Source organism: Rattus norvegicus, chromosome Y (assembly GCF_036323735.1).
Source record: "Rattus norvegicus strain BN/NHsdMcwi chromosome Y, GRCr8, whole genome shotgun sequence".
In the NCBI taxonomy this organism is placed as follows: domain Eukaryota; kingdom Metazoa; phylum Chordata; class Mammalia; order Rodentia; family Muridae; genus Rattus; species Rattus norvegicus.
The window spans coordinates 1310791-1335377 of record NC_086040.1 but is presented as its reverse complement, the minus strand read 5'-3'; the positions used below and the strand labels follow the sequence as shown (position 1 = coordinate 1335377).

The following is a 24587-nucleotide window of genomic DNA, read 5'->3' as shown; positions in this document are numbered from 1 at the left end:
AGCCAGCTATGGGAACAGAGTGTTCTGCTTTCGGGCGTGTAGTTTTTCCTATCTACAGGTCTTCAGCTGTTCCTGTGGGCCTGTGTCCTGAGTTCACCAGGCAGGTCACTTGGAGCAGGAAGGTTGGTCTTACCTGTGGTCCCGAGGCTTAAGTTTGCTCGTGGGGTGTTGCTTATGAGCTCTCAGTGAGGGCAGCAACCAGGAGGGCCTGTGCTGCCTTTTTCCAGGAGCCCCCATGCACCAGTGTTCCAGATGGCATTAGGTATTTTCCTCTGGAGTCAAAAATGTGGGCAGAGTGTAGTCTCTTCTGGCTTCCCCAGCCTGTCTGCCTCTCTGAAGGTTTAGCTCTCCCTCCCCCAGTATTTGGGTGCAGAGAATTGTTGATCTGGTCCCTTCCCTGACCCCCATTTTTAATTGGATTTTTTTGGCTCTCTGGAGTCTAACTTCTTCAATTCTTTGTATATATTGTATATTAGCCCTCTTATTAGATGTAGAATTGGTAAAGATCTTTTCCCAATCTGTTGGCTGCCATCTTGTCCTAATGTCACTGCCTTTACCTTACAGAAGCTTTGCAGTTTTATGAGAACCCATTTGTCTATTCTTGATCTTAGAGCATGTGCCATTGGAACACCTGATTTCTAAGTTTGAGACATTTTTCTTTTTTTAATCTAAATTTTTTCTTAATTTTATTGGTATTTTACTGTTTTCATATTTAATATGCAAGTCATTTAAAAAACCTAAAGGACTTTACTTGTTTTATGCTAAGAATTGTATTTACATTTATAGGTGGAAAGGTAATTGAGGATTTTTGTTACCATCTTAATACAGTGATATTTATTTTTACTTCATTTTTTTCAATAGGCTGGAAAACATGAAGCTATTGTGAAGAATGTACATGACTTACTAGCAAAATTGGCTTGGGATTTTTCTCCTGAACAACTTGATCATCTTTTTGATTGCTTTAAGGTAAAACGCCAAATAATGAAGTAGTATCATTGTTCAATTAGGAATTTTGGAATTCCTGCCATTTAAAAAACCAGTAGCTAATATATTAATCATAATTTTCTTTTTTTTAGATTCAATTGATAAGATATAATTGCCCACCTAAACATACAAATCCAAGTACCATCCATCCCTTAAAAACATTGATAACAACCTGTAAATACACAAATTGAGATCTTTACATTAGCCTCCACTGTCCCGCCACAGCTTCTCGGCCTCTCCTCCCATAATTTTCTTTTATCCTCAGAACATAAAATTGGTTTTGTTTATGTTATATTTTAAGTCACCCTTGAGCATACTATCTAATTCCTTAATTTATTACTTTCTAGAAATTTTTCTTTTATGTAGGACTAAATAACCTGTGTAAATATAAAGACTTGAATAGGATGAGAAAGTACCAAGCTTCTCTGGCAAAGGAATATAAAAATGCTAGTTTACACATAGTCCAGGAGTCTATAATACTGTATCTTTATTCATGTTGATGGCACTGTATAAATATTATGGCATACGATTCTTTTTCTGTGCATTGTTTGACTCGAGAATTTAGGAGTCAAAAATTAAAACCCTATGACAGTAAGGATATATTAATATGCTACATATCATTGGCTTCAGTGATATAATACTTTCTTAAAGCAATTACTTTTCTGGTTGGGCCTTTCTAGTCACTGACTACTATAAAATATGATATTTTCCATTAGTATGTGAATAATTACATTTTAGTCCCAGTTGCTGTTTACTGATTTATTCTGGAGAAATTAATGGGAACATTCATCATGAAACATTATTTACATTTTATCAGCAGTAGTTGCTAACAGATTAAATGACTATGAATTGTAAAAGGATGTAATGGAAGACACCTTCATTTTGGTAGCAAAAATTAATGCATCTGAACCATTTTACATAAATTAAACTGTTTAATAGAAATACCTGAGGGAAAGGAAAAGATATACAATAAAGTTTGATATTGTGTAAGAGACTACTGGTAATTACTCATGAATTGGCTCTTTTTTTAACTGAATTCTGTGAAGTGGTATAATTTGAACAGTACTCCTATTCAGGCACATTCTATTTTAATTACTTAATTATAAAAACTTGAAACTTCCTTAAAATAAGTGGGAACTTTTCTTTCTTTTTATTTTTATATATTTATCTTTTTATAGTATTCGAGTCATCCTCGGTCCCTTGCTGTCCTATTTTATGAATATTTTAAAATACAGCTATTAATTCTTTCTCAGAAGATCTGCTGTCTTGTGAGTTTACGTATCTTCCTTACAAGTGTTTGTACCACTCTTTCCATCTCTTTGGCTATTGAAAGTCTGCTCAGGTCATCTTGGTTACTTATGGTTGGCTACATGCATCTAAAAATTTATTGATTGTCTCTGTGTTTTTCAATTTTCTTTATTATACTTTCCCGGATATTTTATATATTTTGATTTCAAATGTTATCCCCTTTTTCCCCATCTCCCATACCTCCACCTCCATCCCCCAGCTTCTTGGGGGTGCTCCTCTTCCTACCCACCCACTCCAACCTCATCACCCTGACATTACCCTACATTGGGCAAATGAGCCTTCACAGGACCAAAGGCTTCTCTTCCCAAGAAGTGATTGATCCTGGACAATGTCATCCTCTGCTAGATAGATGCCTGGAGTCATGGGTCCCTCCATGTCTACTCAATAGGTCCGTGGTTTAGTCCATGGTACCTCTTTTGACATTTGGGGTATAGTTAGTTGATGTTGTTCTTCTCGTGGGCTTGCAAACCCCTTCATCTCCTTCAGTCCTTTCTCTAACTCCTCCATTGGAGTCCCATTGATCAGTCCAGTGGTTAGCTGCAGCTATCTTCACCTGAATCAGTAGGTTTCAGACAGAGCCTCTCAGGAAACACCTGTATATGGCTCCTGTCAGCAAACACTGCTGAGCATCAGCAAATGGGATGGGGGCAGTCTCTGGAGACATTTTCTTCAGTCCTTGCTCCACTCTGGGATTTTGTTCTCCCTTCTGAGAAGGAATGAAGCATCCACTTTTGGTCTTCCTCCTTCTTGGGCTTCATATGATTGGTGAATTTTTTCCTAGGGATTCCAAGCATTTGTGCTTTTTTGTGACTGGGCTACGTCACTCAGGATATTTTCTAGTTCCATCAGTTTCACTAAGAATTTCATGCAGTCATGTTTTTACTAGCTGAGTACCACTCCATTGTATAAATGTATCAGATTTCTTTACTTGTTCCACCATTGAGGGATGTCTGGGTTATTTCCAGCTTCCATTATAAATAAGGCTGCTATGAACATAGTGGAGCATGTGTCTTTTTTGTATGTTGGAGCATGTTTTGGGTATATACCCAGGAGAGGTATAGCTGGGTCCTCAGGTAGTTCAATGTCCAATTTTCTGAGGAACCTCCAGACTGATTTCCAGAATGGTTTTACCAGTCTGCAATCCCACCAACAATGGAGGAGTGTTCCTCTTTCTCCACATCCTCGCCAGCATCTGCTGTTGCCGGAGTTTTTTATCTTAGCTTTTCTCACTGGTGTGAGGTGAAATCTCAGGGTTGTTTTGATTTGCATTTCCTTGATGACTGAACATTTCTTTAGTTCTTCTCGGCCATTTGATATTCTTCAGCTGAGAATTCTTTGTTTAGCTCTGTGCCCCATATTTAATAGGGTTATTTACCTCTCTTCAGTTCTTGAGTTCTTTGTATATTTTTAATAGAATTCTTTGTTTAGCTCTATACCCCATTTTTAATAGGATTATTTGGTGATCTGGACTCTTAACTTCTTGAGTGCTTTGTATATTTTGGATATTAGCCCTCTATCAGTTGTAGAATTGGTAAAGATCTTTTCCTGATCTGTTGGTTGCTGTTTTGTCCTAACAACAGTGTCCTTTGCCTTACAGAAGCTTTGCAGTTTTATGAGATCCCATTTGTCGATTCTTGATCTTAGAGCATAAGCCTTTGGTGTTATGTTCAGAAAATTTTCCCCACTGCCCATGTGTTTGAGACTCTTCCCCACTTTTTCTTCTGTTGGAATGTAACTGGTTTGATGTGGGGGTTCTTGATATCATCCTTTCCTCTGATTTAAAGTTTTAATTTCTTCTTTCCAAAACAACAGCTTGCAGTCACACAAATTTGCTTGTTTGTTTTTAGAGCCTCATGAGTATGAGTTTTAGAATCGCCAGAAATATGCTTCTGTCCTGAGGAGATAGTTAGCCTATGTATTTCTAATATTCTATCTATTTAGTTTCTCAATCATTAACATTTTAATGTTTACTCTTAAATTTTGGTTGTGTTTGCCAGGAGAAAGCAAAAGAATGGAAGAAGAAATTAAATATAGTTGTGAAAAATAGCACAATTAAATATAATGATTTAATGCAAATAAATACATAAATTCTCAATATTAAATTTGTAGGCTAGCTGGACAAATGCAAGTAAAAAACAACGTGAAAAACTCCTTGAATTGATACGTCGTCTTGCCGAAGATGATAAAGATGGTGTAATGGCACAGAAAGTGTTGAATCTTCTTTGGAATCTTGCTCACAGTGATGATGTGCCTGTAGATATCATGGATCTGGCTCTCAGTGCCCACATAAAAATACTTGATTACAGTTGTTCCCAGGTAAAGGAGTGTCTCTTTTTTACTTTTTATGGGTTTTTTAATCTGCTAATTAATTTGAGGATATTTGCATTTCACTCTGGCACTTTGTTTTCAAAGAAATCTTGAAGAATTGACTGGATTTGGTCATACGATTTTGTTTTAGCAAAGTGAGTTAAAGATTTAATAGGAATAATATATTCTGTTTTGAAAGGGAAAGGCAAAAAGCACTAGGAAGCATTTATTCTGGCTTCACTCATTTGAATTTAATCAGGTAAAGAAAAATCAAGGTTAGGTCTTCAGAGGCCTGAAATATTTCATGAAGTTTTCTTCTGACCATTTTGCATTGCTGCTTGTTTTTTTTTGTTCTTTTTGTTTTTTTTTTTTTGTTGTTGTTGTTCTTTTTTATTACCTTGAGTATTTCTTATATACATTTCAAGTGTTATTCCCTTTCCCGGTTTCCGGGAAAACATCCCCCTCCCCCCTCTCCCCTCCCCTTCCATTTGGGTGTTCCCCTCCCAACCCTCCCCCCATTGCCGCCCTCCCCCCACCAGTCTAGTTCACTGGGGGTTCAGTCTTAGCAGGACCCAGGGCTTCCCCTTCCACTGGTGCTCTTACTAGGATATTCATTGCTACCTATGAGGTCAGAGTCCAGGGTCAGTCCATGTAAGGTCTTTGGGTAGTGGCCTAGTCCCTGGAAGCTCTGGTTGCTTGACATTGTTGTACATATGGGGTCTCGAGCCCCTTCAAGCTCTTCCAGTTCTTTCTCTGATTCCTTCAACGGGGGTCCTATTCTCAGTTCAGTGGTTTGCTGCTGGCATTCGCCTCTGTATTTGCTGTTCTGGCTGTGTCTCTCAGGAGCGATCTACATCCGGCTCCTGTCGGTCTGCACTTCTTTGCTTCATCCATCTTGTCTAATTGGGTGGCTGTATATGTATGGGCCACATGTGGGGCAGGCTCTGAATGGGTGTTCCTTCAGTCTCTGTTTTAATCTTTGCCTCTCCCTTCCCTGCCAAGGGTATTCTTTTTCCTCATTTTAAGAAGGAGTGAAGCATTCACATTTTGATCATCCGTCTTGAGTTTCGTTTGTTCTACGGATCTAGGGTAATTCAAGCATTTGGGCTAATAGCCACTTATCAATGAGTGCATACCATGTGTGTTTTATGTGATTGGGTTAGCTCACTCCGGATGATATTTTCCAGTTCCAACCATTTGCCTACGAATTTCATAAACTCGTTGTTTTTGATAGCTGAGTAATATTCCATTGTGTAGATGTACCACATTTTCTGTATCCATTCCTCTGTTGAAGGGCATCTGGGTTCTTTCCATTTTCTGGCTATTATAAATAAGGCTGCGATGAACATAGTGGAGCACGTGTCTCTTTTATATGTTGAGGCATCTTTTGGGTATATGCCCAAGAGAGGTATAGCTGGATCCTCAGGCAGTTCAATGTCCAATTTTCTGAGGAACCTCCAGACTGATTTCCAGAATGGTTTTACCAGTCTGCAATCCCACCAACAATGGAGGAGTGTTCCTCTTTGTCCATATCCTCTTCAGCATCTGCTGTCTTCTGAGTTTTTGATCTTAGCCATTCTCACTGGTGTGAGGTGAAATCTCAGGGTTGTTTTGATTTGCATTTCCCTTATGACTAAAGATGTTGAACATTTCTTTAGGTGTTTCTCAGCCATTCGGCATTCCTCAGCTGTGAATTCTTTGTTTAGCTCTGAACCCCATTTTTTAATAGGGTTATTTGTTTCCCTGGGGTCTAACTTCTTGAGTTCTTTGTATATTTTGGATATAAGGCCTCTATCTGTTGTAGGATTGGTAAAGATCTTTTCCCAATCTGTTGGTTGTCGTTTTGTCCTAACCACAGTGTCCTTTGCCTTACAGAAGCTTTGCAGTTTTATGAGATCCCATTTGTCGATTCTTGATCTTAGAGCATAAGCCATTGGTGTTTTGTTCAGGAAATTTTTTCCAGTGCCCATGTGTTCCAGATGCTTCCCTAGTTTTTCTTCTATTAGTTTGAGTGTGTCTGGTTTGATGTGGAGGTCCTTGATCCACTTGGACTTAAGCTTTGTACAGGGTGATAGGCATGGATCGATCTGCATTCTTCTACATGTTGCCCTCCAGTTGAACCAGCACCATTTGCTGAAAATGCTATCTTTTTTCCATTGGATGGTTTTGGCTCCTTTGTCAAAAATCAAGTGACCATAGGTGTGTGGGTTCATTTCTGGGTGTTCAATTCTATTCCATTGGTCTATCTGTCTGTCTCTGTACCAATACCATGCAGTTTTTATCACTATTGCTCTGTAATACTGCTTGAGTTCAGGGATAGTGATTCCCCCTGAAGTCCTTTCATTGTTGAGGATAGTTTTAGCTATCCAGGGTTTTTTGTTATTCCAGATGAATTTGCAAATTGTTCTGTCTAACTCTTTGAAGAATTGGATTGGTATTTTGATGGGGATTGCATTGAATCTGTAGATCGCTTTTGGTAAAATGGCCATTTTTACTATATTAATCCTGCCAATCCATGAGCATGGGAGATCTTTCCATCTTCTGGGGTCTTCTTCAATTTCTTTCCTCAGTGTCTTGAAGTTCTTATTGTACAGATCTTTCACTTGCTTGGTTAAAGTCACACCGAGGTACTTTATATTATTTGGGTCTATTATGAAGGGTGTCGTTTCCCTAATTTCTTTCTCGGCTTGTTTCTCTTTTGTATAGAGGAAGGCAACTGATTTATTTGAGTTAATTTTATACCCAGCCACTTTGCTGAAGTTGTTTATCAGCTTTAGTAGTTCTCTGGTGGAACTTTTGGGATCACTTAAATATACTATCATATCATCTGCAAAGAGTGATATTTTGACCTCTTCTTTTCCGATCTGTATCCCCTTTATCTCCTTTTGTTGTCTGATTGCTCTGGCTAGAACTTCAAGAACTATATTGAATAAGTAGGGAGAGAGTGGGCAGCCTTGTCTAGTCCCTGATTTTAGTGGGATTGCTTCAAGTTTCTCTCCATTTAGTTTAATGTTAGCAACTGGTTTGCTGTATATGGCCTTTACTATGTTTAGGTATGGGCCTTGAATTCCTATTCTTTCCAGGACTTTTATCATGAAGGGGTGTTGAATTTTGTCAAATGCTTTCTCAGCATCTAATGAAATGATCATGTGGTTCTGTTCTTTCAGTTTGTTTATATAATGGATCACGTTGATGGTTTTCCGTATATTGAACCATCCCTGCATGCCTGGGATGAAGCCTACTTGATCATGGTCGATGATTGTTTTGATGTGCTCTTGTATTCGGTTTGCCAGAATTTTGTTAAGTATTTTTGCGTCGATATTCATAAGGGAAATTGGTCTGAAGTTCTCTTTCTTTGTTGTGTCTTTGTGTGGTTTAGGTATAAGAGTAATTGTGGCTTCGTAGAAGGAATTCCGTAGTGCTCCATCTGTTTCAATTTTGTGGAATAGTTTGGATAATATTGGTATGAGGTCTTCTATGAAGGTTTGATAGAATTCTGCACTAAACCCGTCTGGACCTGGGCTCTTTTTGGTTGGGAGACCTTTAATGACTGCTTCTATTTCCTTAGGAGTTATGAGGTTGTTTAACTGGTTTATCTGTTCCTGATTTAACTTCGATACCTGGTATCTGTCTAGGAAATTGTCCATTTCCTGAAGATTTTCAAGTTTTGTTGAATATAGGTTTTTATAGTAAGATCTGATGATTTTTTGAATTTCCTCTAATGTGTAGTTATGTCTCCCTTTTCATTTCTGATTTTATTAATTTGGACACACTCTCTGTGTCCTCTCGTTAGTCTGGCTAAGGGTTTATCTATCTTGTGGACTTTCTCAAAGAACCAACTTTTGGTTCTGTTGATTCTTTCTCCGGTCCTTTTTGTTTCTACTTGGTTGATTTCAGCTCTGAGTTTGATTATTTCCTGCCTTCTACTCCTCCTGGGTGTATTTGCTTCTTTTTGTTCTAGAGCTTTTAGGTGTGCTGTCAAGCTGCTGACATATGCTCTTTCCTGTTTCTTTCTGCAGGCAATCAGTGCTATGAATTTTCCTCTTAGCACAGCTTTCATTGTGTCCCATAAGTTTGGGTATGTTGTACCTTCATTTTCATTAAATTCTAATAAGTTTTTAATTTCTTTCTTTATTTCTTCCTTGACCAGGTTATCATTGAGTAGAGCATTGTTCAATTTCCACGTATATGTGGGCATTCTTCCCTTATTGTTATTGAAGACCAGTTTTAGGCCGTGGTGGTCTGATAGCACGCATGGGATTATTTCTATCTTTCTGTACCTGTTGAGGCCCGTTTTTTGACCAATTATATGGTCAATTTTGGAGAAAGTACCATGAGGAGCTGAGAAGAAGGTATATCCTTTTGCTTTAGGATAGAATTTCTATAAATATCCGTTAAGTCCATTTGGCTCATGACTTCTCTTAGTCTGTCGACATCTCTGTTTAATTTCTGTTTCCATGATCTGTCCATTGATGAGAGTGGAGTGTTGAAATCTCCCACTATTATTGTGTGAGGTGCAATGTGTGTTTTGAGCTTTAGTAAGGTTTCTTTTACGTATGTAGGTGCCCTTGTATTTGGGGCATAGATATTTAGGATTGAGAGTTCATCTTGGTGGATTTTTCCTTTGATGAATATGAAGTGTCCTTCCTTATCTTTTTTGATGACTTTTAGTTGAAAATTGATTTTATTTGATATTAGAATGGCTACTCCAGCTTGCTTCTTCTGACCATTTGCTTGGAAAGGTGTTTTCCAGCCTTTCACTCTGAGGTAGTGTCTGTCTTTGTCTCTGAGGTGTGTTTCCTGTAGGCAGCAGAATGCAGGGTCCTCCTTGTGTATCCACTTTGTTAATCTATTTCTTTTTATTGGGGAGTTGAGGCCATTGATGTTGAGAGATATTAAGGAATAGTGATTATTGCTTCCCGTTATATTCATATTTGGATGTGAGGTTATGTTTGTGTGCTTTCAGTCTCTTTGTTTTGTTGCCAAGATGATTAGTTTCTTGCTTCTTCTAGGGTATAGCTTGCCTCCTTATGTTGGGCTTTACCATTTATTATCCTTTGTAGTGCTGGATTTGTAGAAAGATATTGTGTAAATTTGTTTTTGTCATGGAATATTTGGTTTCTCCATCTATGTTAATTGAGAGTTTTGCAGGATACAGTAACCTGGGTGGCATTTGTGTTCTCTTAGGGTCTGTATGACATCAGTCCAGGATCTTCTGGCCTTCATAGTTTCTGGCAAGAAGTCTGGTGTGATTCTGATAGGTCTGCCTTTATATGTTACTTGACCTTTTTCCCTTACTGCTTTTAATATTCTTTCTTTATTTTGTGCGTTTGGTGTTTTGACAATTATGTGACGGGAGGTGTTTCTTTTCTGGTCCAATCTATTTGGTGTTCTGTAGGCTTCTTGTATGTCTATGGGTATCTCTTTTTTTAGTTTAGGGAAGTTTTCTTCTATGATTTTGTTGAAGATATTTACTGGTCCTTTGAGCTGGGAGTCTTCACTCTCTTCTATACCTATTATCCTTAGGTTTGATCTTGTCATTGAGTCCTGGATTTCCTGTATGTTTTGGACCAGTAGCTTTATCTGCTTTACATTATCTTTGACAGTTGAGTCAATGATTTCTATGGAATCTTCTGCTCCTGAGATTCTCTCTTCCATCTCTTGTATTCTGTTGGTTAAGCTTGTATCTACAGCTCCTTGTCTCTTCTTTTGGTTTTCTATATCCAGGGTTGTTTCCATGTGTTCTTTCTTGATTGCTTCTATTTCCATTTTTAATTCCTCAACTGTTTGATTGTGTTTTCCTGGAATTCTGTCAGGGATTTTTGAGATTCCTCTCTGTAGGCTTCTACTTGTTTATAAATGTTTTCCTGTGTTTCCCTAAGGGAGTTCTTCACATCTTTTTTGAAGTCCTCCAGCATCATGATCAAATATGATTTTGAAACTAGATCTTGCTTTTCTGATGTGTTTGGATATTCCATGTTTGTTTTGGTGGGAGAATTGGGCTCCGATGATGCCATGTAGTCTTGGTTTCTGTTGCTTGGGTTCCTGCACTTGCCTCTCGCCATCAGATTATCTCTAGTGTTACTTTGTTCTGCTATTTCTGACAGTGGCTAGACTGTCCTATAAGCCTGTGTGTCAGGAGTGCTGTAGACCTGTTTTCCTCTCTTTCAGTCAGTTATGGGGACAGAGTGTTCTGCTTTCGGGCGTGTAGTTTTTCCTCTCTACAGGTCTTCAGCTGTTCCTGTGGGCCTGTGTCTTGAGTTCACCAGGCAGCTTTCTTCCAGCAGAAAAGTTGGTCTTACCTGTGGTACCGAGGCTCAAGTTCACTCGTGGGTTGCTGCCCACGGGCTCTCTGCAGCGGTAGCAACCAGGAAGATATGCGCCACCCCTTCCGGGAGCTTCAGTGCACCAGGGTTCCAGATGGCCTTTGGTGTTTTCCTCTGGCGTCCGAGGTGTGTGTGCAGTGAGCAGTCTCTTCTGGTTTCCCAGGCTTGTCTGCCTCTCTGAAGGTTTAGCTCTCCCTCCCACGGGATTTGGGTGCAGAGAACTGTTTATCCGGTCTGTTTCCTTCAGGTTCCGGTGGTGTCTCAGGCAGGGGTCCTGCCGTTCCTGGGCCCTTCCCCACGGGAGCCCAGAGGCCTTATACAGTTTCCTCTTGGGCCAGGGATGTGGGCAGGGGTGGGCAGTGTTGGTGGTCTCTTCTGCTCTGCACCCTCAGGAGTGCCCACCTGACCAGGCGGTTGGGTCTCTCTCTCCTGCATTGCTGCTTATTAAGCATGTGCATATGCAATAATGATTTTTAATTAAAAATGCAGCATTGTGAAAAATGTATAACTTTAATGACTATTTACTGAATTTGCCTTCATCAAAAATCCTGTAAAATATTTTAAATTACTAATTTTCATTATAATTTGTGCTTAAAATATTCCTTATAAAGTTGTGCAGATAACTTAGTTTGTAAAGTTGTTGTCATGCAAAAGTAACAAAACATATTTGACTCCCATATTAAAGAGACAGAAATGAGACAGTTGATGAGGTTTGTTGTCCAGACAATCTAGAAGCCTGAACTCTATGTTCAGTGAAACACTGTAGTTGAGTAAGTATGAAAAAGAGAAGGCATCAAATGCTGACAACCTCTTATGACCTCTTGTTACACATTCACACTTCTTTTCCTTACATGTAATCTATCATTCCCTAAATCTACACAGAAGCTATCATTTCAAAGAAACCTAAATTTCTGATTACTAGCAAACTCCTCTATACAGTACTAAAAAACTAAACCAAAACAGAATATTTAAAGTGAGGTCATGATTACAGTATTTCTAATTTTCCTAAGAATTAAAACTTGGCCTCATTTCATCGGCATTTTATTGATATGTTTCTATTTTGCTGGGTTTTTTTTTATTTTCAAATTATTGAACTTCTTTATTCTACTTAATGACATGCCAATGCCTATATAGTAATATATGAGATTTCTTTGTTGCTGCTAAATTTTATACTTTAATAGAATCAACAAAGCACTAAGTAGTACATAAAGCCCATGTTTAGACAAACACCTTGAAAACAATACTACTTATGCATGTGCCTCTGCTTGAGAAATTCTATGCTACAGGATATTATAACCATATAACATTAAGTTTATTATATTGTATATTCCATAGCATTTTGTTGTATTAAATTCAGTTATATCACATTGTTTAAATATTTTTTCTATTATAAATTCTCAAAATAACTTTGGAGATAGAGTTAATATTAAGTTATATTAATCTATACTAAATATTGAATTCACTAATTACCTTAAGTTAAAAAAGCATAATAATTTTTTATGTATATTAGGATCGAGATACACAAAAGATCCAGTGGATAGACTGTTTTATAGAAGAATTTCGAACAAATAATAAATGGGTTATCCCTGCATTAAAACAAATTAAAGAGATTTGTAGTTTGTTTGGTGAAGCACCTCAAAATTTAAGGTAAGATTTTATGCTTCTATTCATAATTGTGTTAAAATTAGCCTAAAATTATGAACAAACTCTAAATAAAAGAAATAGCAATATTTAGAGAAAGGGCTCTTTTCATCTGCTTATGGTTTTTGGGTTTTTTTAATACTACTGGCTGTCATGAAACTCAGTATATAAACCTGTAGACATTTTCCTCTTGACTACTGGGATTAAAGGGGAACACTACTATACCTGGGCTTGTTGGGGTGTTTGTTTGTTTGTTTTGTTTTTTTGTTAGTTGATGTTGGGTTTTTTATTGAACAGATGAGTTGAAGATGATATAATTGACTATTCCAAATCAGTCACAATAATTGGCTGTTAATTCAGAATTACCACTTGACATTCCTTTTCACTTTACCCTAATTTTTAAGTTTCTATTCTTTAATTCACCATACTTGTTTCTGTTTTTATAGACAGTGTTTCTTTGCACAGCAGTTCTAGCTGTCCAGGAACTCATTTTGTAGAACTGGATGGCCTCAAACTCTCAGAGATCCACCTGCCTCTACCCCCAAATTAGGATTAAAGGTGTGTGCCACCAGTCCAGCCCTACTTCAAACTTTTATGGTTAAATTTCAAATGTCAGACTACAAATTTTAGGAAGAACCTTATAAGTATTTTCTTGTATAGATAATTATATGATTGGGAAAAATCCTTTCTGTCTTTACTAGTATAATTATGACTTAACATAGAATTCTTTTGTACATAGAAATCTAAGGTATAATTTATATTGCTTTGTTTTTTTCCAAGATGAATTTAAATTATTTTTAGTACTAGAAAATAAGACAAAATTCCATAATTTTGTGCACATAGGCAAAGGAGAAAATAAACAGTATTTATAGTCTATTGTGATTATATATGACCCAAAATATAAGATATATTTATAAAATATTCATACTTTTTTCAGGTAGATGTAGTTGTATATGTACTTTCCTAAAGTGGGTATTTCATTTATATTTGAAGAAGAATTCTGTAGAACTATGATTATGACTCAGTGTACTTGTCAAGAAAGCACAAAAAACCTGGGTTCAGACCTCAATACTGAATAAAACTATGCATGGTCAGTATATACCAGTACAAAGAAACAGAGCCATCAGACTGGACCCTGTCTTAGTAATTGTGAGACATTCGTGCTTTTGTTAATAATCAGAAAACAAAAATTGAAAAGTCAGTATACTTTCTTCCAATAATATTAAGGAACAAACACATTGCAAGCACAGTATTATATAATATATCTTCATTGACTCATATTTGGGCTGTGTAACAATGTACCTTGATACTAGTAAATTGGAAAAGAATTTATATCTTTTATGTAAAAAGTGAAATAGATTCTGCCCAGAGTGATAGATCATTCTTACTGTTATATCTACTATTAGAAGAATAAGATCGCATTTTCTCTAAATATTAAGCATTTTTAAACTATAAGTTTATTAACTGTAAATAATATTGTTAATATGCCTGGTGACACTGTTAAGTTCTATTTTCAGTCAGACTCATCGAAGTCCTCATGTATTTTATCGCCATGACTTAATCAGCCAACTTCAGCATAATCATGCTTTAGTTACTTTGGTAGCAGAAAACCTTGCAACTTACATGAACAGCATACGATTGTATGCTAGAGGTATGTATATTAAGCTAAAATTAACTATTGAGAAACTGTTTTTAGAAATTTATTTCTTGACTTTTTTTAATAGGGTGGTAATCACCTCACACATTTTCTTAATTTTTTATTAGATATTTTTCTTTACTTATATTTAAAATGTTATTCCCCTTCCTGGTTTCCGGTCCATGAATCCCCATCCCCTCCCCCTCCCTCCTCCACATGGGTATCCCCCCCCAATACATCCCCCTTATTGCCCCCATATTCCTCTGCACTGTGGGTCCAACTTTTGCAGGACCAAGGCTTCTCCTTGTTGGTACCCAACAAAGCTATCCTCTGCTTTGTATGCAATTGGAGCCCTGGTATAGTCTTTTAGTAGTAGTTTAGTCCCTGGAAGCTCTGGTTGGTTGGTGTTGTTGTTTTTATGGGGTTGCAAGCCCCTTCAACTCTTTCAATACTTCGTCTAATCCCTGCAAGGGGATCCTATTCTCAGTTCAGTGGTTTGCTGCTAGCATTGACCACTGTATTGGACATGCTCTGGATGTGTCTCTCAGGAGAGATCTATATCCGGTCCCTTTCAGCATGAATTTTCTAGCTTCATCAATTTTATCTAGTTTTGGTGGCTGAATATATATGGGCCACATGTGTGTCAGGCTATGAATAGCCATACCTTGAGTCGCTGCTCTAAACTTTGCTTCCATATCCCATCCTATGGATATTTTTCCCCTTTTAATAAGAAGTGAGAGCCTCCACATTTTGCTTATCCTTCTTGAGCATCCTCTGGTCTGTGGATTGCATCTTGGGTCATTCAAACTTTTTTGCTAATATCCACTTAACAATGAGTGCATACCAAGTATGTTTTTCTGAAATTGAGTAACCTCACTCAGGATGATATTTTCTAGTTTGTTCCATTTCCTTCATGAATTTCATGAAGTCATTGTTTTTGATAATTGAGTGGCACTCCATTGTGTAGATGTACCACATTTTCTGTATCCATTCCTCTGTTGAAGGGCATTTGGGATCTTTGCAACTTTTGGCTATTATATATAAGACTGCTATGAACATAGTGGAGTGTGTGTCTTTGTTATATGTTGGAGGTCCCATTTGTCAATTCCTGGTCTTAGAGCATAAGACATTGGTGGTTTGTTCAGGAAATTTTCCCAAGTGCCCATGTGTTCCAGATGCTTCCCTAGTTTTTCTTCTATTAGTTTGAGTAGGTCTGGTTTGATGTGGAGGTCCTTGATGCACTTGGACTTAAGCTTTGTACAGGGTGATAAGCATGGATCGATCTGCATTCTTCTACATGTTGACCTCCAGTTGAACCAGCACCATTTGCTGAAAATGCTATCTTTTTCCATTTGATGGTTTTGGCTCCTTTGTCAAAAATCAAGTGCCCATAGGTGTGTGGGTTCATTTCTGGGTCTTCAGTTCTGTTCCATTGGTCTATCTGTCTGTCTCTGTACCAATACCATGCCGTTTTTATCACTATTGCTCTGTAATACTGCTTGAGTTCAGGGATAGTGATTCCCCCTGAAGTCCTTTCATTGTTGAGGATAGTTTTAGCTATCCTGGGTTTTTTGTTATTCCAGATGAATTTGCAAATTGTTCTGTCTAACTCTTTGAAGAAATGGATTGGTATTTTTATGAGGATTGCATTGAATCTGTAGATCGCTTTTGGTAAAATGGTCATATATACTATCTCTTATTGGTATTGATGTAAATTATGGTGGTCAGATAGGACACAGGGTGTTATTTCAGTTTCCTTTTGTCTGTTGCCTTGTCTCCAAATATGTGGTCAGTTTTGGGAAACTTTTATGAGGTACCAAGAACAAAGCATATATTTTTCTGTGTATTTGGGTGAGATTTTCTTTAAATATCTGCTATATTCATGTGATATTTTTATCATGGTTATTGTTTAATTATATACTAATGTTTATTTTATAATTATGTGTGTTATATATCCTAAATATATAGCTTATATAGTTATATAACTGTAATATGTAATAAATATATTATTGCCAGTATTATTTAATGCCAGGCTATCTCCGTTCTGTTTTGTATGAGTCTTGCTCAGATTAGCATATTGAGATCACCTAAACTTGTTTATTGAGACTCAATATTTTACTTAAAGCAGTATTTCTCACAGAACTTGGATGCCCTTATATTTCTTATTTAGATGTTGAGAACTGCAAAATCCTCTTGGTTTTACTTTTACCTTTGATATGTAATGTTTTTCTCTTTTCTGATTAGATATGAAAGTCTATTTTGTCAGATAATAAAATGGCTACACCTTCTATGAAAATAGGTCCATTTCTCCTTTCTGGTAAAGTGCGTGAAGCAAAAGATGGATTCTGCCGACTAATCCAGTCTGTTTGTCTCTTTTTATTAGGAAATTGAGACCATTAACATTGAGAGTTATTAATGAGCAATTATTGATGAACAGTGTTTAATTATTTTATTTCATTGTTATAGTTGAATTTTCCAGTACATTTTATTTACAGATCTGTGATTATTTGTTTGTTTGTTTTTCAGTGAAGTTGACTTCATCAGATAAAAGTTTTCTATTTAGTACCTTCTGTACAGTTACATTTATTATTATAGAGATGCTTCTTAAATTCGACTTTATCATGGAAGGTTTTTTTTTCTCCGATCTATTGTGATGAAAAGTTTTACTGGATATGATAATCTGTACTCACTTAGCGTTTAAAGAACAACTATCCAGGTCTTTCTACTTCCTAAGAGTCTTCATTGAGTCAGATGCTAAATTAACATGTCTGCCTTTATATATTACATATATATATATATATATATATATATATATATATATATATATATATATTACTGGGACCTTTTTCTCTACAGCTTTTAATGTTCTTCATTCTGTATTTTTAGTGTTTTGATTATTATGTGCTATGAGGAATTTATTTTCTGGTCCAGTATATTTGGTGTTCTGTATGCTTCTTGCATCTAATCTCTGTGTTTAGATTGGAAAGTTTTTCTGTGATGTAGTGGAAAATGTTTTTTATGTCTTTGACATGAGTTTCTTCTCCTCCTTCCTGTTATTTAGAAATTGAGTTTTTAGAAGTGTCTCAGATTTTCTTTTGTTTGTACCTGAATGTTTTCAATTTAACTTTTTATTTATAGACTGAGATTTCCATTTCTTCTATCTTGTTTTCAGTGCCTGAGAGTCTCTCTTCTGTATCTTGTCCTCTGTTAGTCTTTCCTCTGAGATTTTTTTACTTCAATATTTTTTCTAGTTTTAATTCACTTTGGAATCTCTGTATTGATTTTATATTCTACATTTATGTCTTGAGTTTTATTCATTATTTCAGTCCATTGTCTTTTGTGTTTCATAGCCTTCATGATTCATATCCTCATTAAGTCCTTGTACATGTTCATGGTTGATATTTTTTCTTCTTCTTTTGGTTTTTCAAACCAGTTTCTTGTGCAGTCTTGGCTGTCATGTAACTAGCTTTTGTAGACCCAGGTGGCCTCAAACTGAAGAGATATTCCTGCCTCTGCTTCCCAATTGCTATCCCCAGATCTTAATTCTTGAAATTTTTGTCTTGGACTTCAGTTATAGTTCGTTTTCCATGGCCTTTTATTGTAATGGGGTTAGGAGGTTCTGTGGGGGCATGTTGTCTCGGCTGTTAATGTATGTTTTTGTAACGTTGTTTTTTAAACATCTGTTTTTGGAACAACTGAGATGATTCTAAATGTTAATTATGGATCTTGTCTTTGTTGGATGGGACTTCTACTCTTTCGTGACTGTTGCCCTCTCTAAATCTTAGGAAAGCATGGTGGCTGTAAGTTGAGGTAGACGTAGTACTGTCAGATCAGTGGGTGGTAGAGAGGACTAGAGATGGATCAAAGTAAAAGGCTGAGAATGGGTTTCAGGAAAGAGATATGGGGATCATATCCACACTGGGAGTCAGGGTCCCTGGGGAGTTGAGGTGTAGTGAGAACAGTGGATCATATGAGATGGTTGAAATAAGACAGAGAATAATTTGGAGAAGTAGGGCTGAAAGGTCTAGTGAGATTGAAAGGTCTAGTGAGATTGGATTATGTGTATAGTTGTCATGAGTGAAACCTGTAACCTGGTTGTTACAGGGTTGAGGGTGTAAATGGAGGACATGGAGGAAACATTGAATTGCTTACTTGAGTAACTACCAAGTTGTCCATGGTGTTACAGTTTTTGTATAAATAAGAGCACTACTGTGGGTAGAATGTTTCCAGCTATAGAGGAATTGGAATGGACTAGAAGAATGGACAGAAAATATTCACAGGGAAGAGGAAAAATAGGCCTACACCTGCCCAGGGAATGGAGATAGGTTGGGAGAAAAGGACCTGTAAGCTATCTGCTACAGACCTGTAGTTGAGGCAAGATCGTAATTGAGGGCAGGATGGAGAGTGAATTCTACATACAGTTCTGTTTTACACAGATGCCCTTTTTTTCTCACTGAAAATTTGCAAAAAGCAATCCAAGTGTCTATTACCATATTCATTTTAATCCTGAAATATGAAAGGTTCAAAATTGATTGAACATTCAAAACAACATATACTTCATAACCTTAGGGTTTATTTTCTTTGACAAGAAGTTAAAAATCAAAACTTTACCCCTATGACTCTTATTCTCTGTAACTTCAAACCTCCTTGAATGACAATCCTCAAAATGATTCCTTACTGAAAGTGTAGCCACAAGTAGTATTCCAAATTATTGAAATTTTTCTATTGTGTGATTTCTAATGTCTTTGGTCCAATTTTCAAGGTAGTCTGGCAAAAGTAATGTATGTACTTCAGAATCACTTTAATCCTCTCACCCCTGTATTCAGAACCATTTTGTGTTTCTGATTTGCCTCTCCTTATTCTAAAAATGTCCACAGTTCATTTTTCTGTTCTTTATATTATTTCCATAAAACAAGAATTCTGGTGTGAGATTTGTACTGCAATTGTCCAAATTGAAATTTTATTATTTAACAATTCCAAATATTAAAATTTATTTAAAACAATTTCAGTATGAGTTTTACATTTATATGATAACATATACCTAAATGGTAGATAAAAACTTGTTAAAGCAAAGACAGTGTAAAAATAATACTTTCTTTATTTCATTAGTGTACATTTGTCCCAGATTTATTATTATTAATTTAGTTTTAACATTCTCAAATGTATGGTATAATATTTTATGTTTTCATGTAATGAGAGACACATCCAGAGCATGTCCAGTACAGAGGTCAGTGCTAGCAACAAACCACTGAACTGATAACAGGACCCCCTTTGGGGGGAATTAGAGGAAGTAATGAAAGAGGTGAAGTGGCTTGCAACCCCATAAGAACAACAAGGCCAGCCAACCAGAGCTTCCAGTGACTAAACCACTACCCAAAGACTATATACATGGACTGACCCAGGGCTCCAACTGCATATGTATCAGTGAATAGCCTTGTTGGGGCAACAGTGGAAGGGGAAGCCCTTGGTCCTGACAAGGTTGGACCCCCAGTGCAAGGGAATATGGAGGAAGCAGTAAGTGGGATGTAAAGGGGCAATACATGTTTGGGAGAGGGGGAGGAGAGATAATGGGGGCTTATGGACAGGAAACCGGGAAAGGGAATAACATTTGAAATGTAAATAAATAATCTAATAAAAATAAGATTTCAAAAAATAAAATAACTGAAGTAAAAGAGTCTATTAATTTTATCCTAGTGGGTACTTTATATCTTTGTAGGAATAATTTTGATTAGAAGAATGTGGGTTTGGTTCTTTGGATTGTATTTGATTGCATTTTTGAGACAAGCTCTCAATGTATGTATCTTTGGCTAGCTTAGAGCTTGATACATAGACCAAGCTAGACTTAAAATCACAATGATCAGCTTGACTCTGTCTCTTGAGTGCTGGGATTATGCCCACTTTTTAAATTTTTCTTTATGCTAATTTTTTCTTTTAACAAGCAATAGAGATATTAGGGTTTATGTGATGTTGTTAATAAAGGAAGTCCAAAGCATTTACTTTATAAAGGATTTCAGTCTGCCCTACTTTGAGTTACTAAAACCTGTTCTCATAATCATAATAAGAGGAATGTCTTTTTAAGATATTTGATTCTTGGTAAATACTCAAAGACTGATGACAAAGATAATTTAATTTCAGAAAATTTAATGTCATTTTTCCCACTCTAATTTTACTGAGTGAAGTCATATCACCATTTTACACTAAAATATTTTCTGTAAGTTGATAGGTTATAGCATAACAGTAAAATGTAATGGGAAGTGGTATACTTAAAAGGAAAGAAGAGTTACACAAAATAATTATTTTTATAACATTTAGCTAACTAGACAGATTAAGATTTAATGCTTTTATTCTCAGCACTCTGATTACTGATTTCTGGTAGTTCAAAGCTAGCCTTGCCTATACATACTTAATTCCCTGCCAGCAAAAGCTGCACAGTAAAACTATCCCTTACAAGAAAAAACATAGAAAAAATGGCAGATTATATTTTGACTGTGTTAAAACTTTTATATCTGTAGAGAGAGATCCTATGAACTATTACATAATTACTTAATAATTATAGTTATTATTACTGTAATTATTTTTGCTAATTTCAGCAGTGCATGTAATTCACAGTATTTTTCATACGCAGATCATGAAGATTATGACCCACAAACTATAAGACTAGGAAGTAGATACAGTCATGTTCAAGAAGTCCAAGAACGGCTTAATTTCCTCAGGTTTGTTTTGATCAATAGTGCTGTTTTTTTTAATGCACATACAATAAGGTATCTGCTGGCTTGCAAATCAAGATACTTTCCAAGAAAGTCATTTCCAGAAGTTTACATATCATTTTGCTATATAGTTATTATGAAGTATCTTTTTTTATGTGGTGTAGATAAGTGTGTGTATAGAGTCCAGTTAGCATTCTGTTATTCTCAACCTTTTGTTACTTTTGGTTTTTTATTTTTGTATTTCTTAGTGTTTCTTACTAAACATGGCTTTTCACTAACTCTGGCTAGCTAACAATTCCTAAAATCTGTTTTCTTCAACTAATAACATAACAGGCATACATTATTACATCTTTTATGCAGATCCTAATGATACAGACATAGACCTTAAACACACATAAAAAGTGATTTATCTAAAGAACCATCTCCCCAATCCTTAAAATTATTAGTTGAAATTTTAGCTTTAAGTTTGAAAAATTTGTAAAGAGAAAATGAAATTTAAATTTCAGAATACAGCAAATACTTGTGTGAAAAGTAGATTTATTGTTTTGAAAATATTTTCTTTGAACTAAAGGTACAATGTGGAGTCATATTTTGGTTAATGATATAATATACTAAGCAACTAAGAGTGAATTAAAAATTATAACTATAAAATTAAGAATCAGATGACTTTCTTTGTTGCAATTTTGCAAATTGTTAACAATAAAATATACTCAAAAGAAAGGAACTAAGAGTTAATACCTACTGTACATGCACGCTGTGCTAGTTCGTTTAATCATCGTGCCAAACTTTGTAAAGCGGATATTGCTTATATTTGTTTATTAAGAAAACACTTTTGTTTAGTATGACTAAAAAGCTAAAAGTTTTTCATGAGTGTAAAGATTTTTAAAGCAACTTTAAATCATAAAATTTTTCGCTCATTTCTGAAACAATTGTGTATTATCTTCACTGTTCAGCTACATAAGTTGGTACCTAAATAATAACTTGTTTCAAAAGCTGTACTTTTTACGCAAGTCTTTTTTTAGTCATATAGATAGACAAAGTTTCTGGCATTTTGTGGTTAGCTAATATACTTGTTAAATAAATGAAAAGTGTGATGTAAGTTCAGATAGGTTATTTTTAAAGAATAGTCATTGAGATATATTAATATAAAATAGATGAATGTATTGGGTATGTCTTTAGGTTACATTAAAATGGAATACATGAATGTGTTGGTATATCAAAACATTTTATTGCTGAGTAAAATGATTTTAAGTCTAATTAGTTCTTTGTGGTTTTTGTTTCAAGATTCTTATTGAAGGATGGTCAACTCTGGCTCTGTGCTTCCCAGGCAAAACAAATATGGCACTGTTTAGCAGAGAATGCAGTTTACTTTAGTGATCGAGAAGCCTGTTTTATGTGGTATTCCAAATTAATGGGAGATGAACCTGACTTAGATCCTGATATCAATAAGGAGTTTTTTGAAAGTAATGTGCTTCAGCTTGATCCTTCTCTATTAACTGAAAATGGAATAAAATGTTTTGAAAGATTTTTCAAAACTGTTAATTGTCGAGAAGGGAAACTAATGATAAAAAGAAAAGTCTACATGATGGATGATTTGGACTTAATAGGATTAGACTATCTTTGGAAGGTAAGTAAAAAAAGTAGAAATACATAATGGCAAAAGTACCTGAAGAACTTAAAACTTGATTTTTCTTTACATATTTATGTCTGTATTTATTTGATGTATGTCCAAGAAATTAAGGGAGTTAGTTGCTTAGATTTTGCTGTTTAATTTCCGACATTGGTGTTTCTTTAGCATTCACTTTAGATTTACCCTTTTCGGATTTTTTGTGTTAGTTCATCCCCATAAGTGTACACCTGTTGTCCTTCATGAAAGTTTTTCAAGTTTTTATGTAAGGTCTTGTGTTTTAATACATACTCACTACCAAAATTAATTACACAAAAAATGACTTATTAGGAAGTGTAAATAGTAAAAAGTTACATAAGTTGTTTTATTTACGATGAATGTTAACTGTCTGAAGAGTAAATGTCTTATGCTATGTAATGCTATATTTGACATTCTGATAGTATAATTGCTGTCTTTTAGACTGTTATATTGTGTAGCTTATGTTTCTTTAGAGATTTATTAACTTAAGCAAATTTCAGATATAGTCATACTTTTTGATGATGTCATTATTTAATTTTAATTTTAACTTTTATTCTAACTAGGAACAATCTACAAATAAAGGCAAATAATAAAAAGGGTAATAAGTGAGGAAAGAAAGTTTTCTTTTTACTTCCTTTCCTGCTTCTACCTTTTTCCCCTTTTGGTTTTCTTAGTTATTGAAAAGAACATTCTAGTTTAAGGGGCAAGTTAAAATATACTTTAATAGTGTTTTTTTTTTTTTGTTATTTTTAAAATCAGGTTGTGATTCAGAGTAATGATGATATTTCAAACAGAGCTATAGATCTCCTTAAAGAGATATATACAAGCCTTGGTCCTAGATTACAAGCTAATCAGGTAAGAGTAAAGTACTAAAAACTCCACTGTTAGGTTAAAATAATAGTGATAATATCTCATCATTAATTAGAAAATTTTAATCAAATATTTGTCATTTTCAGATAAGATAAATATTTCCACCATTTATCTTGCTTTTTTGTTTTAAGGGATTGCTCTGGTGAGAAAAAGAGTCACATAACTCAGACTTGCCTGGGAATTCATTATTTAACTCCATCTCACAGAATTCTCTTTACTCACCCTGGTATTGCACGCATATACCGGAACCTTCAGATTATTCTTTTTATAACTTTATTTTTCATCATTTTGTGCTTGTTTCTGTGTGTATGCTTGCCTGTGCCTCAGTGCAAGTGTGGAAGTCAGGAATTGAATCTATTTCCTCATACAGGGTCTCAAGTATTAAACTCAGATCATTAGGCTTGACAGCAACATCTTTTCCTACCCTATTCTTAGATGCTTGGAGTTTTTTTAATAGAATTATTGTTATATATCATTCTGCCCAAAATATTACTTGATTCATCATTTGACTCAGAGATCATCTATATTCCCCTAGATTTCTCTATATAGACTTGACTGCCTTAGAACTTGCTAATGTAAAGCATACTAGCCTGGGATGTAAAAAGATCTGCCTCTGCCTCCTGAATGTTGACATAAAGGTTCAGAGATTTTTATCAATTTTATTTATGTATATTTCAAATATTGACCCCACTTTATAATCCCCACATTATCCCCCTCCATTCACTTCACCTCTAAGAAGGTGCCCTAGCATCTCCTACACTGAGACATCAAGCCTCTACAGGACCAAGGCCCTCCCATCAAGTTGATATAGATAAGGCCATCCTCTCCTACATATGTTGCCATGGACTCTTTGATTAGTGTTTAGTCCCTGGGAGCTCTGGGGAGTCAGGTTAACTGATATTGTTCTTCTATTGAATTGCAATCCTTTTCAGCTCCTTCCCCTAACTGTTCAATAGGGGTCCCTGGGTTCAGTCCAGTGGTTGGCTGTAAGTATCTATCTGCATCTGTCTTGCTCAGCTGCTGGTAAAGCCTCTCAAAGAACAACCCACCCAGTCCCATGTCTACAAGCTCAAAATGGCGTCAATACCAGTGTCTTTGTTTGATGTCTAGGGCTGGAATGGATTGCATGGTGGGACAGTCTCTGTCCCTTCAGTTTCTGCTTC

At 35.8% G+C, this 24587-nt stretch overlaps 1 protein-coding gene across 4 annotated transcripts in view; it reads left to right on the top strand.

The window, feature by feature from the left end:
- Usp9y (ubiquitin specific peptidase 9, Y-linked) overlaps positions 1-24587 on the top strand; it is a 144819-nt gene that overhangs the window by 40520 nt on the left and 79712 nt on the right. For all 4 annotated transcript variants that reach the window (NM_001329902.1, XM_039100658.2, XM_063280594.1 and 1 more), the window contains 7 exon segments: positions 862-966; positions 4402-4608; positions 12436-12572; positions 14084-14217; positions 20828-20915; positions 22194-22536; positions 23314-23409. In NM_001329902.1, coding sequence (NP_001316831.1) covers positions 862-966; positions 4402-4608; positions 12436-12572; positions 14084-14217; positions 20828-20915; positions 22194-22536; positions 23314-23409 — 1110 coding nt within the window.